Below are 19504 nucleotides of genomic sequence, written 5' to 3' on the forward strand. Positions count from 1 at the left end.
GCAGGCTGAGTGGTCTCATCTGAGACAGGACAGGCGACAACATCTGGCTCAGCGACAGTGTCAGCCACAGACAGCACCTGGAACCTGTTTGTCAGACAAACCGGGGAGGCCTGTGAAGTCTTTCACCTACTGCTTCGCCCCGGGGCGACCTCCCACTCGACCACAGGTGAGGGGTCAGCCTCAGTGCGAGCAGTAACTGGGTTCGCCACCGGTGAGGACCGATCGGAGGACTCTGACGCGCTGGTCGTCCGTTGGATCCCCACGGCCGGCCCACAACAGTGGTGCCCATCCACTGCAGCCCCAGGCTGTGTAACAGAAGCCATCACAGCCTAAAGCTGAGAGCGAAGTGTCACCAACTCGGCTCGCATCCGCACACAACAATCGCAGTTTCTGTCCATACTAAAGACCGTAGAAAACTAAACTATGCAGATAAACGGACTATCGGTACGTGCTGCGCAACTCCACTGTAAACCCTGACGAAAACGCACGAACTGTGTCTAGTAATGCGCTGATATCCAAAAACCTAACTATCGAAGTACCCAGGTGAAACTAAATAATTTGCCCCTGATAAGGAAATTTTAATATGTCACAAAATCTGTTTACTTTCTGACGAAAACGAAAACGCGAGAACTGTGGGTATTAGATTTTAAATTTACACGCAGAAACTCAAGAAACTAAACTATTAAAGCACACAGATGATATAATAAAATTCTCTCCTGGTTAGGAACACGTAAATGTCACAAAAGCGGTTTACTTATCTGTTGCTGCGTCTGTCTCGGTCGGCTACTGCTACCTGACTGTGTCACGCCTAATCTCTTCGGCAAAATCCTTAGAAAGTTTCGAAACAGCCTTTTCAATTCCTCTAATCACATGTCGGATGGGAATGGTCCCTGGTACACGTACAAAATTCAGACCCTTCTCTGGCACCCGTCTTCTTTGTATGTCTTCTTGCATTCAGGCTTCGAGTCGATCGTGTTTTGCCATTTGACGAACCTTAGTTTGTCGTTCAGTCCAATCAGCCAGCGCCCGGGTGGCGCTGGCTACCCAGTTCCACGATACCGCTGAAACGTTCGCTGAAATCTTCAGATGAAGTGATAATATTTGTCACGGAGTGCTAAATAAATCCTTTGATATGCAAAGATTAGCGTTTCTGCGTAAGATGGTCCGTTCCGTTAATTGTTGTGATAGACTCTGCCACTTGTAGTGTATTCTCTCCTTAACACAATTTTAAGAATTAAAGGCTCCTCTGCCTTCAGTAACTGACAGAGCTAAGCTCGTGTATTCAGGTAATGACGAAATGTTGTACCCTTTCTTCAGATGTACGAACAGTTAATTAAAGTGAATAAAGTGTTCTCGGCTTTCCAGCGGCGTCAAGTAAGTAGAATTACATGAGCTTTCGGCCAAGCACTCCTTGGGCATTCTCAGGTGGTATGACTGCTAGTTTCTTTTGTTTCCAGAACAAAATAGCCGTACATAAGTACATGAAGTATTATACGAACGAAAAAGGAACACTTTATGAATTGTTATGCACAGTGAATCATGTCACACTTAAGTCTTACGTACCGATAACTGTGGCAATACACCTTTCTGTTTATTTCATCGTGGTCTGTGCGTGTAAAATGTCATCGAATTTTAATGTGTATCCATCGTGGATGAATTATGACACTTGTGGATATCTGTTGAAACTTTCCAAATCAACTTTTACTGAATTTTCTTTTTTTCATAGTCAATTTTAGTGAGTTACTTTTTCTTGTTGCGTAATTATAAGTTTTAAGCAATTTGAGAACTTTTCCTCATATTTTTTAGTTTTAGTAGGTTGTGCTGCTGTGTAGTGAGATATAGCCAGAAATCCGTTTTGCTTTTATTTTCTTCTCTGAGTATATAGTATATTGTATGTCCTTTGATCTAGTGCACAGCATTGCGTTTTGTGACCGGGTAGGGAACATAATTTGGACTTAGAAAATTTGCTGATGTAATACGTTTGGGAGCTGTTCTTTTTATGTTCGTTAGCTTCTGCCTGACAACCTGCCAAATTTAACCTACATTTTTACAGATGATCTGTCTTCTTCGCAGTCAATTAATAACAAGACGGACAAGATGGTGAGTTTTCTAGGTGGGCGTCATAAAGTTCTGAGTTGGTCAACACTTTCCTGTTAACTGCTTTATACCAAGTTGCCTTAAAGTTTGGTGGTCAATCCTGACGACTCATATTTCTCCAGATGCTTTTCCAGTCACTCAAAAGTTTGATTCGATCGCATATTTATTTTTGTTTTCCTTCAGTTTAAGATATTTACCGCTCGTCTTCGTCATATTCTTCTCCGGAATGTTTACCTGTATATAGCTGAATTCAACTGAAAATTATTTCAGACGTACCAGAAAATTTTTCGCGCGAATAATTCATCAACATTTTTCGTATTTTTGGTTTAGCACATTTGAGTCACCAGGTTATTGCAGAATTATACGTGAATTTTCTTTCGTATTCTTCCCGTGTTCGGCTAAATCGTTCGCGGCATTCGTCGTCTTGTAAATACTCGACATTCAGTTTCCACGTTACTTTTGCGCGATAGGTTTCTTTGTTTTTCCATGTCTAATGTACTGTTATATGTTCTTTTTTTTGTGAAACTAGTGGGCCAAATTTCAGTTTGTAAAGTTCGTTTCCTCAAGTTTTAGAGACATAATTTCTCTCTCGCCGACTTGGGGATCTGTTCGTGATAAATGTACAGCAAGACAAGGCATATTTCCATTGCTGTGTTCCCATGCGTCAATGAAATTCATCTCCTTGATTAAATGGAGTAATTCTGGTGATGGGTTAAAGTTGGGCCTCATCTTTAGCATTTAAGACACTGTTTTTTTGTTATATATATATATATATATATATATATATATATATATATATATATATATATATATAACTCAGCTCAGTAGCGTCTTTTGATGTTTGTTTGTTTGTTTGGTTGATATGGGGGAGGCCTTGCACCTATACACTATTTCCTCTTCGTTTAACAGTGGAATTTCTATTGGACCCTTAATGTTACCCCATGTTTTAACTTCCAACGGTTATTCCTTTTTCGATTCTTCATTTTCTGTGTTGGCTTTTGGGCTTGGCTGTCCCGCATTGATACAGTCCTAAGTATTATATAACGCTGTATTCCTGTCTTTGCCTGAGCATTTTTATACTTCCCTCTTTCGGCGATCAGTTGAAGTGTTTCTTCTGTTACATAACTTTTCTTCGAAGTTACCTTCTCTGTACGTACGTTTGAGTGTCCAACATCTGTGACTACCTGTGGCACAGGGTGAGAATTACTGAAATATATGAAATAAAATCGTCATAACTTTTGAACGGTTTGCGTTAGGACGTTCAAACTGCACGGGCAGCGGGGCGTGACGGGGATTAGTATGCGCACGCCGTTTAGCGGCCAAGCCCGCTTTCATATGGATGGGTTCGTCACTAAGCAAAATCGGTGTATTTGGGGGACTGAGAATCCGCATTTCGCCATCAACAGTTCCTTCAGCCTCAACGGGTGATGGTGTGATGCTCAGTGTCCAATCATGGAGTAATTTGTGCTACATTCCTTGATGACACGCTGACAACCGAAGGGTACGTGAAGGTTTTGGAAGATGATTTCATACCCATTATCCAAAGTGACCCTGAATTCGACAAGATGTGGTTCATGCAAACGGAGCTCGACCCCATCGAAGCAGAAGAGTGTTTGATACCCTGGAGGAGAACTCTGGCGACCGCATCCTGGCTCTGAGATACCCAGAGGCCACTGGCATGGGCCTCGACTCGCCCCCATATTCTCCGGATCTGAACACATGCGACTCCTTTTTGTGGGGCTATATTAAAGACAAGGTGTACAGAAAGAACCCCAAAACCATTGCTGAGCTGGAAACAGCCATTTAGAAGGTCATCGACAGCATCGATGTTCCGACACTTCAGCGGTTCATGCAGAATTTTGCGATTCGTTTGCGCCACGTCATCGCCAATGACGGCAGGCATATGGAACACGTCGTAACCTAAACCCGACTATCTGTAGTGACGTTTAAATGTTGAATAAAGTGTGTGCATGCCGTAGTTTGTAACTAATTTACGTTTTTTCCCTATATAGTTCACCCTGTACATCGCAGTATCCCATCCTTACTGAAATTCAAAAGTGTGTCGTCACTCCTCAGTAATTTTGTATCCTACTTCCTTCGCCGGCCAGTGTGGCCGAGCGGTTCTGGGCGCTTCAGTCTGGAACCGCGCTGCTGCTACGGTCGGAGGTTCGAATCCTGCCTCCGGCATGGATGTGTGTGATGTCCTTAGGTTAGTTAGATTTAAGTAGTTTTAAGTTCTAGGGGACTGATGACCACAGCAGTTGAGTTCCATAGTGCTCAGAGTCATTTATTTTTTTTTGACAATGTTTTAAAAGGTATATTAAAGTGATCTGTCAACATATCCTACCCGAATATCTACACTGTGTGATGGCAGACGAAAGTCAAAGTCAGCTAAGCGTTACGTTGTTAATAAATAGATGTCTACGTAAATAGTACGCTGTCACACGTTATAAACGTGTTTTGAGAAGAGGCAGTGAACTGGTGAATAAAAATCCGGATAAGCGCCACTAGGGCTACGGCACCGAGGGTTCCGTAAAAACTCAATTATATACAGTTCATCCATCCTAGAAATCGAGAATTTCGACGATTTTGGCCTGTTATATGTATCGGTGCTGGCAAGATATCAAAATATGTGACATAAATTACTGTCTCTTTTAACTGTTTCAACATAGAAATTTGACAGACATACAGACTGACGGACAGAAGGGACAACAAAGTGATCCTATAAGGGATACGTTTTTACCGAGTGAGGTACGGGGTACGGAATCCTAAAAAAAGTACTGCTGTTCATATATTCGTAAGGAACAAAATCACAAGAAAGGCCATCATCCTGATTATTATACCTGCATGCCTCGCTAGGCGCTGAACAACTTTTATTTAGTGTATTTTTTATTTTACTTTTGGAGATAAAATTATTTAGGGTGGTCAAGAATAATGGTACATGGTAAACTAAACTTGAATAAAACTGCGAGCAGCTGAAAAGTTATGATTTATTCACGACCGGTTTCTCTGGGTTAAAGCAGCGTTTTCAGGTGGTCAGTAGTGTCATATAGATTAGCAGACGGAGACGCTCCAACTTTCGTATAACAGAACCTAGTCCGCTAAAGAGGGGAAGCGGCCAACACTTAATAACCGGCAGATCTTCGGGGCGAATACTACAGGGGATGAGGCACCCGTAGTTGGTTGTCAGTTGACCGCCTCCATTGCTTTACCCTCATACCCTGCTCTATTCGCCCCGATACTCTGCCCGTTATTATGTGTTGGCCACTTCCCCTCTTTACGGAATTGGGTTCTGTGAACGTCTACGCGCTATAGTCTGAGTGACACTACTGACCACCTGAAAATGCTGCTGTAGCACGGCGAAACCGATCGTGAATAAGTCATCACTCAACAGCTGTTCACAGTTTTATTCAAGTCCAGTTTACCGTCGATTTCAACAACTGTGGCTGCCCGTACTACAAGACTTGTATATAAATGATACACCCTGTATATAATTTTTCCTGTAGTCTTTTCTTCAATTGATACATCAGAGCGCTTATAGCGAACATATGGAACACACAACCAAGTGAAGGAAAGTACACCTAACACGAGACGGTTATGAATACAAAGATGCTGATGTGGAAATAACACTTTATAGTGTTGAAGTTTTCAATGAAATATTGTCGTTCGACCCATATTTATGTGTACTTGAGACTGCGGTATAATATTTTTGCTGTAAATAAGAGAAATCTACTAATAAGACACATACATGTCTGGATAGAAATAGAAGGTTAAAGAAAAGTTTTGAAGCTGTATTCTCAAATTGTACTTTGGCATAATATTTATCAATATCCAAAAAGTCGGCATGACGCTACGTGAGTATGATGACCGGTTTCAACCCGTAACTATTTACGGAGAGCAAAAAAACGTATTTCTGAGTGTTGGGAATTCTTCCAGTAGCATGTTACAAACTCTATCAGTTTCTTATTATTAGGACTCCTGATCACGTAGAATTTTGCTGTTATTTGGTTTTCCTTTAGATATAATTTCGCAGTTTCGACTTTGTAGCCATTGTAAAATGATTTACTTGGCAATGACTCCAAAGCCGAAATTGCGATAGTGTAGCCACAGGGTTAAAATGGTTCAAATGGCTCTGAGCACTATGGGACTTAACATCTGAGGTCATCAGTCGCCTAGAACTTAGAAATACTTAAACCTAACTAACCTAAGGACATCACACACGTCCATGTCCGAGGCAGGATTCGAACCTGCGACCGTAGCGGTCGCGTGGTCCAGATTGAAGCGCCTAGAACCGTTCGGCCACCGTGGGCGGCTAGCCACAGGGAAATACACTGAGCTGAAAGGTCACAGGATAGCGATAAGTATCGTGTAAACAAGGTATAAAAGGGCAGTTCATTGTCGGAGCTATGATTTGTACTCAGATGATTCAGCGAAAACATTCCCGACGTGAATATGGCCGTACAACAGGAATTAACAGACTTTGAACCCGGAATGCTAGTTAGAGCTAGACTCATAGAAAATTCCATTTCGGAAATCGTTAGGAAATTCAATATTCCGAGATCCACAGTGTGGAGTGTGTGCCGAAGATACCATATTTCCGCCATTACCTCTCATCACAGACAACGCAGTGGCCGACGGCGTTGATTGAACGACGGAGAGCAGCATCGTTTGCGTAGAGTTGTCAGTGCTAACAGGCAAATAACACTGCGTGAAATAACCGCAGAAATCAATGTGGCATGTACGACGAACATATCCGCTAGGGCAGTGGGGCGAAATGTGGCTTTAATGAGCTATGGCAGCAGACGACCGACCCGAGTGCATTTGCTAACAGCACAACATCACCTGCTGTACTGCTCTTGTGCTCTTGACTATACCGGTTGGATCTTAGGCTACTTGAAAACGGTAGTCTAATCGGATGAGTCTCGATTTCATTCAGACGGTAAGAGCTGATGACAGGGTCCAAGTGTGGTGCAGACTGCACGAAGCCATGGACGCAGGCTGCAATGCTGTTGTCTGTGTTTACATGGAATGTTTGGGTCCTGTGGTCCAAGTGAACCGGTTGTTGACTGCAGACGGTTACGTTCTGCTAGCTGGAAACCATCTCTAGTCATTCATGGATTTCATGGGGCCACAGTTTGAAGAACATTTGGCATAATTCGAGCGAATGATTTGGCCACCCAGGTCGCCCGACTTGATTTCATCGAACAATTACGGGACATAATCGAGAGGTCACTTCGTGCACAAAATCCTGCACCGGCAACGCTTTGGTAATTATCGACGGATATAGAGGCAGCATGACTCAATATACAGTGTTATTACAAATGATTGAAGCGATTTCACAGCTCTACAGTAACTTTATTATTTGAGGTATTTTCACAATGCTTTGCACACACATACAAAAACTCAAAAAGTTTTTTTAGGCATTCACAAATGTTCGATATGTGGCCCTTTAGTGATTCGGCAGACATCAAGCCGACAATCAAGTTCCTCCCACACTCGGCGCAGCATGTCCTCATCAATGAGTTCGAAAGCATCGTTGATGCGAGCTCGCAGTTCTGGCACGTTTCTTGGTAGAGGAGGTTTAAACACTGAATCTTTCGCACAACCCCACAGAAAGAAATCGCATGGGGTTAAGTCGGGAGAGCGTGGAGGCCATGACATGAATTGCTGATCATGATCTCCACCACGACCGATCCATCGGTTTTCCAATCTCCTGTTTAAGAAATGCTGAACATCATGATGGTAGTGCGGTGGAGCACCATCCTGTTGAAAGATGAAGTCGGCGCTGTCGGTCTCCAGTTGTGGCATGAGCAAATTTTCCAGCATGTCCAGATACACGTGTCCTGTAACGTTTTTTTCGCAGAAGAAAAAGGGGCCGTAAACTTTAAACCGTGAGATCGCACAAAACACGTTAACTTTTGGTGAATTGCGAATTTGCTGCACGAATACGTGAGGATTCTCTACCGCCCAGATTCGCACACTGTGTCTGTTCACTTCACCATTAAGAAAAAATGTTGCTTCATCACTGAAAACAAGTTTCGCACTGAACGCATCCTCTTCCATGAGCTGTTGCAACCGCGCCGAAAATTCAAAGCGTTTGACTTTGTCATTGGGTGTCAGGGCTTGTAGCAATTGTAAACGGTAAGGCTTCTGCTTTAGCCTTTTCCGTAAGATTTTCCAAACCGTCGGCTGTGGTACGTTTAGCTCCCTGCTTGCTTTATTCGTCGACTTCCGCGGGCTACGCGTGAAACTTGCCCGCACGCGTTCAACCGTTTCTTCGCTCACTGCAGGCCGACCCGTTGATTTCCCCTTGCAGAGGCATCCAGAAGCTTTAAACTGCGCATACCATCGCCGGATGGAGTTAGCAGTTGGTGGATCTTTGTTGAACTTCGTCCTGAAGTGTAGTTGCACTGTTATGACTGACTGATGTGAGTGCATTTCAAGCACGACATACGCTTTCTCGGCTCCTGTCGCCATTTTGTCTCACTGCGCTCTCGAGCGTTCTGGCGGCAGAAACCTGAAGTGCGGCTTCAGCCGAACAAAATTTTATGAGTTTTTCTACGTATCTGTAGTGTGTCGTGTCCATATGTCAATGAATGGAGCTACAGTGAATTTATGAAATCGCTTCAATCATTTGTAATAGCCCTGTATTTGTAGGAGGCTTCTAAATACTTGTTGAGTCCACGTCATGTCGAGTTGCTGCACTGTGCCCTGCAAAATGAGGTCCGACTCGATTTTAGGAGATATCCCAGGACTTCTGTCACCTCAGTGTTAAATAACGGTGAAATGGCAAAAGCATATTCAATTAGACAACTGCAACCAAGTCTTTCCCGGGCTACCTGTGGATGGCGGCGCAGCTTTAGTAAAGTATTGCCGTTTGTGCAGCTCGGGATGGCAGACGGCAGGCTGGGCCGCCGCGCTGGATTAATTATTTATCGATCGACGGGGTGCGTCAAGAGAGGCCGCCCCTGCTGTGCTGTGGCGGGGCGTGTCGCGCCGAGCGGCTGGCTGGCTGCCCGTGTTTCCCCGTGACGCGCCGCCCCAGCCACCGCGGCGCCACGGGCACGGTCGCTGCTCCCTCACCTCCACTTCCCACTTGGTTCGAGAAACTAAAGCGTTGTGGCCTCGGTAGCGTACTTCTTACACGGATGAAGTTTCCCACCACAACAGAAAGCAAGGGGGCATACTCACAAACTGCGCATCGATATAGCATTATGAGAAATGTTATGGATAAGTCTACCGTTTCCAGTAACTTTCAGTGTATGTTTAAAAACTGTGACGTCTGTTGGCGATGAACACATCGCACAAAAAGTCACAAGGTGTACAACTTTGTTTCCGCCGTTTTTTCCACAACATTTGACGCTTTAATGAAACAAATTAGTTGCACATGTATCATTCAAAGTATTTTTCATCGCTGACCACTACTTTCTCCCATATTTTGGGCAGTGTATGAATCTCCGGTCGAAAAACCTGTTCATCTTTTGAAGCGATCCACGAATCGATCTAATTAGCGACTTATTCGTGAGATCGGAAGTGTTGGTAGCCAGGCCATGAGCCATTGATCTAAACAGGTGATAGTCAGAGGGAGAAATGTCTGGAGAATACGGCGGGTGTGGTAGGACTTCCCATTTTAACCTTTCCAAGTACGTCAGAACGTACGTCGGGTCGAGCGTTATCGTGCTGCAAAATCACTTTGTCGTGCCTCTCGTTGTGTTATGGCCGTTTGTCTTTTTATGCACAAACGCATTAATTGCGTTCGATAACGAGCACCTGTGATTGTTTCACGTGGTTTTATCACCTAACAGTACACGACGCCGAGCTGGTCCCACCAAATGCAGAGCATGATCTTGGAGCCGTGAATATTCGATTTGGCCGTCGACGTGGAAGCATGGGCGGGATATCCCCACGATTTTTTGCGTTTAGGGTTATCGTAACGAATCCATTTTTCGTCCCCGTTCACAATGCGATGCAGCAATCCCTTCCGTTTTTGCCTCTGAAGAAACTGTTCACAAACACACAAACACCGTTCAACGTCTCTTGGTTTCAGCTGACACGGGACCCAAGTTCCTCCTTTCTGAATCATGCCCATAGCCATGACACGTTTTGAAATGGCTTGCTGTGTCACTCCCAATAATCGTGCCGATTCTTCTTGACTTTGACGCCAGTCTTCACTCAGCAATGTCTCCAATTCTGTATCTTCTAAAAAAATTCTCTCTTCCACCACTATGCCGGTCTACGACGTTAAAATCAGCGTTATTGAAGCGTTGAAACCACTCACGACACGTTCTTTCACTAATAGCGTTGAAACCACACGTATCTGAGAGCATTCTATGAAACTCAGCCGCTGTTTTCTTCATATTGAAACAAAACAGCAACACCTCCCGCAAATGACGAGAATTAGGCTCGTAAACTGACATTTTCAATCAAGAACAACTTTATGATGCAGGTACAAATCGACTAATGTTTGAATGAGGTTATGTTGAGTGAGGTCCAAGCAAACTGCTGAGGTCTGTTATCTGTTTCTTTCGACCGCTACTTACCGTTGTCACCACCTGTCGGTAACGGTGGAAGCAAAGTTGTACACCTAATAGTCCCCCAGAAGAGACAACACAATCATTCTGTGCAACACCTTCTCTTCTTTTATAATGTTAACAGTTCAGAGACGGAGTAAGTTCGTTCTGGTGTGCCATCTCCAGCTAAAGGCACTTATTAAAGATTACATCCAGCAAGAGCGCTGATTGCTTTATCTCACCCGTCGTTCGAACTACACTAGTTAACAAGAAGTAGTAAAGCACCCAGAAGAGATGATCAGATGTCAATCTAAGTTGGTACTTGCGTCACTGCATTATAGCTATGTCAGTCATTAGTGTTGCAATTCTGTGTCTCAGACAGAACTGCAACCAGGGTGAAAGTCTCTTCGGGTTTGCTGCTGTATTCTAAAATCTACTTGACTCGATATTTCGGCGATCCAACTGGTCGCCATCTTCTGGAAAATGCTGCTTCTGCTGATGAGTCCCGCTGAGAACTGACGCCAGGTTGCAAATCGACGTCCTGTATAGGCCACCATTCAGCACACGACGCATGCGCCGCCCATCACGTTTTCTGCCTGCCAAAACAGGGAGGTGGCGCCGACGTAAGTGAAACACTGCTGGCAACGATATATCGCAATCAAGGCCGCACCGAAGAACGTTCAGTTTTGATGCGAGATAATACAGGATTCCACGTTTTGCTAAGAGGAAACCCATTGTCTCTGTTGATTAAATTATCAGCCAACCTAATCTCAATCGTCTCTTTATAGACACTCTTCCAAAAACCGGAAATGTTGGCAACCACAACAGTTTCCTCAAATTTCATTTTGTGTCCCTCATTTAGGTTTCCTAAGCCCCAAATAAACCCAGGGTGTACAAAATTCCGTGTCAATGTGGGAAAGCTTACGTTGGCCGTTCTATTCGCACAGTGCATGACAGATGTGTGGAACATTGCCGTCATACGAGGCTACAACACCCGGAAAAATCGGCGGTAGCAGAACAGTGCCTAAATGAGGGACACAAAATGAAATTTGAGGAAACTGCTGTAGTTGCCAACATTTCCGGTTTTTGGAAGAGTGTCTATAAAGAGGCGATTGAAATTAGGTTGACTGATAATTTAATCAACAGAGACAATGGGTTTCCTCTTAGCAAAACGTGGAATCCTGTATTATCTCGCATCAAAACTGAACGTTCTTCGGTGCGGCCTTGATTGCGTTATATCGTTGCCAGCAGTGTTTCACTAAGGGCGGCGCCACCTCCCTGTTTTGGAAGGCAGAAACCGTGATGGGCGGCGCATGCGCCGTGTACTGAATGGTGGCCTATACAGGACGTTGATTTGCAACCTGGCGTCAGTTCTCAGCGGGACTCATCAGAAGAAGCAGCATTTTCCAGAAGATGGCGACCAGTTAGATCGCCGAAATAACGAGTCAAGCTGATTTTAGGATCCGGCAGCAAACCGGAAGAGACTTTCATGACTTATTACTCTGGGAAAGCCTACGTAATCACTGCAACCAGGGTGCGTTAGTGTTGTTCGTGTTTAGAGTTATTACCAGACCTGGTAGCATACATATAGAGCGTGAACAGCGTCAGAGTTCAGTGATCACTGAGAAGGACGAGAAATGCTGCGTACTCGTGTGTGATATCGTCTCAGCAGCTGGCAGGGTTGAAAGGGCATCATAGCAGGTCACCATTTGGCAGGAAAGTCAAACCTTGCAATACCGAGATTTGAGGAGAATTCGGATGTGACAGTAGCGCTATGTTGGTCTGCATGGCAGCCCGAGGGCAGGCATACCCTTCCTCAAGGTCGCGGTCGAGAACATGTGATCACCAGATGGGGAGTGTCGCCGTGCTGTACACCAGGCAAATCGCAACCTCTTCATGTCTGCGCCTCTCATTTGAGAACAAAAGAAGGACTGCCTGCAACTTCTGTATCACCCCTCACCGTTGTTCGGAGGCTGGCAGCCGCCAGACTAGGAAATCTGCCGTTCCGTGCTAGGCTGCTGGGTACACTACAGCACAAACTGCTGAGTTTGGAAGGGTGCGGTGATCGGGGACCATGGACTGCTGATGAACGGCGTCGTGTTGTGCTCAACGGTGGTTCGCGCGTCTGCATTAGCCAAGGTGTTCATTGTCTCCGAGTACAGCAGCGACCAGGGGAGAGCTCCCATTCTCCCAATGTTTTGGAGAGGCACAACGGTGTTACTCCTGTTGTCACGGTATGGGCAGCCATCGGGTATGGCTTCTAAATACACCTGGTAGTGACTGAAGGAACTCTGACGGCGCTACGGCACTTCCCGCACATCTTCCGTCGTTATGTGTAATCTCTCATGCGACAGTATCGTGCTGCCATTTTTCAATAGTACAGTGCTCGTCTGTACTTGGCACATTCCTTGATGAATTGCCTGTGTGGTGCAGAGGTGCTGCCGTGCCCATCAATATCCAAAAATCTGTCCCCTCGTCCCAGTGCTAGTACCCAGGACGTCAACGACCAGTCACAACAACTGTTGTGAGCCAGCTTCCTGGCTGGTCGAAAGTATACAGCGACTTGTGGGTCAGTCTCAGACTCATAGTTGGGCTCATACTGCCAATTTCTTCATAAATTTTGAACTATTTTGTGATCAGTGAAATGACATGGCATACTGGTATTCTCTCAACCCGTGAAGTTTCATTCCGTTTCCTCCTCTCTTTCTCTTCGTGTTTCGCCTTTTCGTCATCCAGTGTAGTTCCCGATATTTTCTATGGGATTAAGGTCGGATAATTTAGCGGGCCAGTTGACTTTCGACAGGCTGCCTGAGTGTTTGTCATCCCAGGAACGTAAATGTGAACTCCTGTGAATATGACTGTAGTCATCTTTGAAAAAGATAGTGTCCACAACAAACTGATCATGAACATGTGGGAGAAAGGACAGCACTTGATCACTGAGTATGCTGAATTGAATGTCCTGGTTCGCGTTCACTCACAGTTACCTGACTGACTGGTCCAAAGTCATGGTACAGAAAATACCTGAGAAGCACCAAGGAACCACCTCCGGCCCGAACAAGCCCTACACACGCTGCGAGCTACGTGCCTCACAGGGACGTCTGTGCACTCTGTGCCTTGCGCATCTCATACGAAGCAGCAGAGAGCTGCCGTCCAATTTCTGTTTTCGTTTGGCGCACTGAGGTTGCGCAGCTTTAAGCGCGGCTGTGACTAATGGCTTTTTGCGTAGTACTCGACTCCCAACGTCCACTGCGTTCAGTTCCTCATTTAATTTCACTGGAAACTTGCTGGCTGACAGGTGGTGATCGATACGTAAAACTTTCCCCTGACGTTTCCTCTCCGGCTGTGGGAGAGCTGCGAACTGCAATCAGAACTCGATTGAGTGCTGAATGCGTAGGCAGTGTAGAGGGTACCGTAGCGCACCACGCGACGCCGGCTACGAGACTATCTCTGATAATGCCGAAATTCGCGACCGAAAGTAATCGATCGTCATTCTGTCGGTGCAAAGTCGACCTTCATATTTTATCTAATTTGACACTTTTCTCTTTCCTGTTGACATTTTTACGGTGTTTATAAATCTCAATAACCTCTCTGCCGATGATTGTGGTATGTTTTCGACATGAAGTTTGTATTGCTGAATATTATCTCACTATTACCTTCTCGGGGAAACATGATCTTCTACGGCAAATGTCCCAGACGGCAGTTACTTTTAAGTTCAACTAAACGGGCATTAACACTCCTTTTCATGGTGCATACATGTACTAGTCCAAAACTACAGGGAATTTTACATACATCCGGTGTAGCCAGTGGATGCTGTTTATTTTTTTCCGTTGTAAAATATTCTTTTATCTTCTTTGTGGGTCTGAAAACAATTTGATCCCCATACTTGCCCAATACTTTTTAATGCGGTCTGTAATCTAATTAATAAACAAATGAAAAACTTTCCGGTTGGACGGCTGTTGTTCTCGTTGAACCTGCTCCTATCCATAGCGCGAAAAGCACGATGTATCTCCTTATTATGATAGCCATTCTCCTTAAAGGTCGACCATAGGTGGTTAATCTCGTCTTGTAAATAAAATGGTTCACAAATTTTGCTAGCCCTCTCCATCAACCTGTTAATAACACTTCGTTTTATGTGGGTCGGTGGTTAGTATATTTATGAAAGTAACGATCAGTACGCATGACTCTTATGCATCTAATGGCTTAACGTCCAGTCCATGCGTTTGATTACGGATCTGTGACTGACAGAACGCAGTATGTTCCACTCGAGGAAGATTATACCGGTGTCCAAAATTAAAGAAACAACCGCTGTTTCCCCGTCTTGTATCTAATTCAGCGTATAATCGTACAATCGTTTTATGCACGGAAAATGGCATGTCAACGGGCAACCACGTCAACGATGACGTCAGGGCACCTGCTAATCGGGGTAGTGTTTTCCGGGTAGTCCCATATCCACAATCGCTGCGTATACAGTCACCGACGGTACATTATGGCACGAAGAAAACGTCTAACAGACTCTCTGCGGTGGAGGACCAAAAGAAGAATGGAAGCAGGACAGTCGGAAACTGATGAGGCTCGATGACTTAATATGCATGGTTCTTTTGTTTCTTGGATGTTGCACAATTTATAGAGACCCAAACAGTACCCCAAAGACCAGGGCAAGGCCGACCATCTGCGATGGCAGGAAGAGAGGTCCACTATTTGGATGTAAGGGCACGACAGTACCACCTAGTTGTGCATGGCACCTGGCATCTGACCTCGCAGCATCCACTGGACGTGCTGTATCGAGACAAACGGTGTACAGAAGATTTTCGCAGAGTGGCCTTTATTGTTAGAGACCTGCTGTATGTGTATCTCTGATGCGTCTTTACAGAAGGGAACGTCCAGATTGGAGTCGTCAACATGCCATCTAGACAGTCGAAGAGTTGGCCAATTTTCTATTCACAGATGAGTCCCGATTTGGTCTGGAGAGTGATTCTCGACTCATTCGCATCTGGAGGGAACGTGGAACACTATTTCGGAACCCAAACATCGTGGAAAGAGACCGAGATCACCCTAATGGTGTGAGGAGGGATTATGTTGTCCGCTCGAAGACCTCTTCGTGAAATTGCATGGTTGAATCGGCAAGGTTTAACTGCTGTCAGCTATATAGTGACGAGATCCTGGAACCTAATCTGGGGTTGTTGCAAGGTGGCGTGGTCGCAGACTTCGTATTAATGGACGATAACGGTCGACTTCGTAGAGCACAGGTGGTTGATGTTTTGTTGGAAACTGAAGAATTTACACGCATGGCGTGTCCTGCTCGCTCTCCCGATTTGAATCCCATACAGCACGTCTGGCATGCACGAGAGACACGGGCTTCATCACGTCAGCATTCACCAACCACTCTCCAAGACTTGTGAGCAGCTTTCCAGGAAGAATGGTCTTTATTGCCTCAACATGACATTGATGCTATCATTCACAGCATGGCCCGTCGTTGTCAGTCCTGTATTGCTACCAGAGGTGGACACAACTCATACTAAGCACATTAACCAGTTGTCGGAATGTGTGAGCAAATCCGTTAAGTTGGAAAAAACGAATAACATTTTTGTCTACAGTTACGCATATAGCAATTGTTTACGTTTTGTATTCTCTACATTGTTCCTACTGTACTGTCACCTGTTTATACTGTTTTGTGGCAAAATAAACACAACCTTGCTTCCGTTTGTTGCTTTAATTATGGACACCAGTGTATTTGTATTATTGCATCAGCAGCACTATCAAGGTCTACGCTAGCAATGACGTGGTCTTTATAAAAGTAAAGACAGCAGCTGTGCATTGCTGACTGATCGCCTAGTGCTGTGGTGCAATCCTGGGTGTCACTGGAGTATAATTCTGGACTGTAAAAACAACAAATATTATCTGCGAACGTTCACAAAACTTTTATTTAGGTGTCACACACTTTTATTCATCAATTCTTATAGTCTGTCCAGCGCACGAGATGTCATGTTATCATGGTATTTCAGGAACACACGATTTTCGGATCACTAGGTTATTTTTCAGACCTAAGTGGACAAACCAAATTAAGCGGTCTTCTGTGGTGTGTGAGAGGCAAACTTGAGCCCTAACAACGATGTTAACACTAAGTAACTATTAAAAATTACTGTTAGTGGATCGTGGGAGAGTGGTGTGCTGACCACACGCCCCTCCTATCCGCATCCTCAGCTGAGAATGATACGGCGGTCGGATGGTCCCGATGGGCCACTTGTGGCCGGAAGACGGAGTGCTTGTGTGGGTGTATTAGCGGATCGTACGTATCGAGTAAATAAAAAGTTCCACGCTAGACCCAATAACATTTTTAATCGAGCAGGATTCAATATTACTAAAGCAAGTTTTCGCCATTCACCTTACTTTCAATTCTTGTTACTGTGATTTCCGTCCGACTCTAATTATTTCGGTAGTTTCAAACAAATTAGCATCAATCCCGTCTTGTCGGTACAACAGGTGGTCTCAAAGTGGTGTCTTCTTACGTAGCCAGGTCGCTGAACTATGCAGTCAGTTACACAGTTTCTTCGACGAGTTCGTGAGCCTATAAAACGTACACAGCTTCTAGTGTATCGCGCGCTGTTGTGAGAAGTCTTGAAATCGCGTATTATACAAAGGCGGTGTACTGAAGCATAGTGTAATAACTTTTCATTGAGTTTTATGTGTAGAAAACATTCTTTGTTAAATGTGAGCCCATATTTGTTAAAGGAAGTATGTATAAATCGTTTAGAAACAAAAATCAATCAGAATTCAAAACGATGTTCTTAACCACGTAAAACAGGAAGAAAATATTGGTACAGTAATGCGAAGTATTTCGCTTGTTTCGGTGTTTACTACGTCCTGCTGGGAACCAGTAATCGATCCGTTTCTGGAAGCTGTTAACTGGTTGCAGATGGAAGGCTGCAAGATGCTGCTGTTGTTGTGGTCATCAGTCCGAAAACTGACCAGATGTTGTCCTGCACGCTAGCCTAGTCTGCGCAAGCCACTTCACCTCTGCGTAAATCTAGCAACGTAATCCGGCATTATTTCTGTAGGCAATCCCTGGTCTCCTCCTACAATTTTTATCCTCGTCTCCTCCCTCCCCAGCTCCCACCTCCCCCCTCCGACACCTCGCTCAGCTGAACTGCGCCCAATCAGGTCTTTAAGGTCAACAGCACCGACCGACCGTCGTGTCATCCTCAGCCTATAGGCGTCATTGGATGCCGATATGGAGGGGCATGTGGTCGGCACATCCACGGCCGTTGTTAGTTTCTGTGACTGGAGCCGTTACTTCTCAGTCAAGTGGCTCTTCAATTGGTATTACAAGGGCTGAGTGCATCCCATTAGCCAACATCGCTCGGCAGACCTGGACGGTCACCCACCCAAGTGCTAGCCAAGTCCGACAGCCCTTAACTTTGGTGATCTGACTGGAACCGGTGTTACCAGTGCTGCAAGGCCACTAGCCTGCACTTCGCTACACTAACAAATTAACGATTCGTTGATGTCTCTGGTTGCGTCCTTTTGAGCTGCCACTCACTAGGTGAAATTTTGTCGAAGCGTTTGTGCAATTCCTGTCATTCAACAACGGCACGTACCTGCAGGATTACCCGCAGTAACTGGAGTGTGTACGTTCCAGGAGTCCCGCGAGCTGCTGGTGGAGGCGCTGGACCTCCTGCGCTACGAGCCGGAGGTGCTGCCAGAGGGCAAGATCGCCGAGCACGCCAGGGAGGCGCTGCGCGACGTAGACATCGCCACGCAGCGCCTCCACTGCACGCTGGCCGGTGGCCTCATCTGAGGGCGCGTCCACGCACCTCACGGCCGGCGCCAGATCTGCACCACTCTACGAGCCTGCTCCCAACCCCACTGACCCTCCTCAGCCCGATACTTTGGTTCAGTTTAGACACGTGACGGCAGTGATCACACGCCATCACGCTCTTCACCAGCTACAATGCTTTCGCTTGAGATCCAAGCTGCGGGAGGCAACCTGACTCGCCAGCAATCACGTCACAGATGAGTTGCATCGCTGTTAAGTAGCACATTTGTTGCCTGGTGGAAATGCCTTGCGAGCTGCGTCCTAAAATCCTCATCGGTATGTTTGCTAGTCGCCATCCTACTGTCGGATCTTCCGTGTCACGCTTTACCTGACGTTGAGGACTTGCAGACGTAACCAAATACAAACGTACAGGACAACTTACGCCAGGCCACATATCTTAACAGTTCCGTACGAAGCTGTATAATGTTAGAATTATAAGTGAGGGCTATACTGCGACAACTGGAAATCTGTGCCAGAGTGTAACGTGAACCCGGATTTGTTGCTTTTCGCGAGCTGCCGCCTTCAGCATTAGCTTGCCTGTGCGCGCCTGCAGGTCTCACATAACCTTCACTTGTCAGCGATGGGTCCACTTATGCTTCTAGAGGAGGCTCTTCCAATGCATAGGTTTAATACTGAAACATACCCTTAGAAAAATTAAGAATGACTGTGCTAGTAACATCTACGTTATTTGGCTTTCAAACAGCTGAGCAAAACTGTACGCACTCAGTCATTTCTCTCTTTACTTATTCTGATCAACAGTAAACTGATACACAAAAATTCTTTTTTTTTTTTTTTTTTTTTTTTTTTTTTTTTTGCGCAACGCAATCTGACTTTCAATAATCCCTACAAAAGAATGGCCCTGACTAACAATAACCTATACCTCTCATGAATCACTCACCTCGCAAAAATCTTTGTTGCTCAAACTACTGCAATACAGCGTGCACCAATACTGCCAGCTAAATAAAAGATTCTAACTACTGAAGGCACTAACTACTGATAGGCACAGTTAGCAAATGAAAGATATATATATATATATATGTCATGAACTGATATATATATATATATATATATATATATATATATA

The 19504-nt window shown here is 45.0% G+C and overlaps 1 protein-coding gene across 1 annotated transcript in view; it reads left to right on the forward strand.

Moving 5' to 3' along the window:
• Positions 1-19209, forward strand: part of LOC126457893 (SET domain-containing protein SmydA-8) — a 298024-nt gene extending 278815 nt beyond the window's left edge. Inside the window, exon 9 of the mRNA XM_050094563.1 lies at positions 18244-19209. Coding sequence (XP_049950520.1) covers positions 18244-18402 — 159 coding nt within the window. The 3' untranslated portion in view covers positions 18403-19209. The remainder of the gene's footprint in view (positions 1-18243) is intronic.
• Positions 19210-19504: the final 295 nt, after the last annotated feature.

The sequence above is a fragment of the Schistocerca serialis genome, chromosome 2 (genome assembly GCF_023864345.2).
Source record: "Schistocerca serialis cubense isolate TAMUIC-IGC-003099 chromosome 2, iqSchSeri2.2, whole genome shotgun sequence".
NCBI classification, from domain to species: domain Eukaryota; kingdom Metazoa; phylum Arthropoda; class Insecta; order Orthoptera; family Acrididae; genus Schistocerca; species Schistocerca serialis.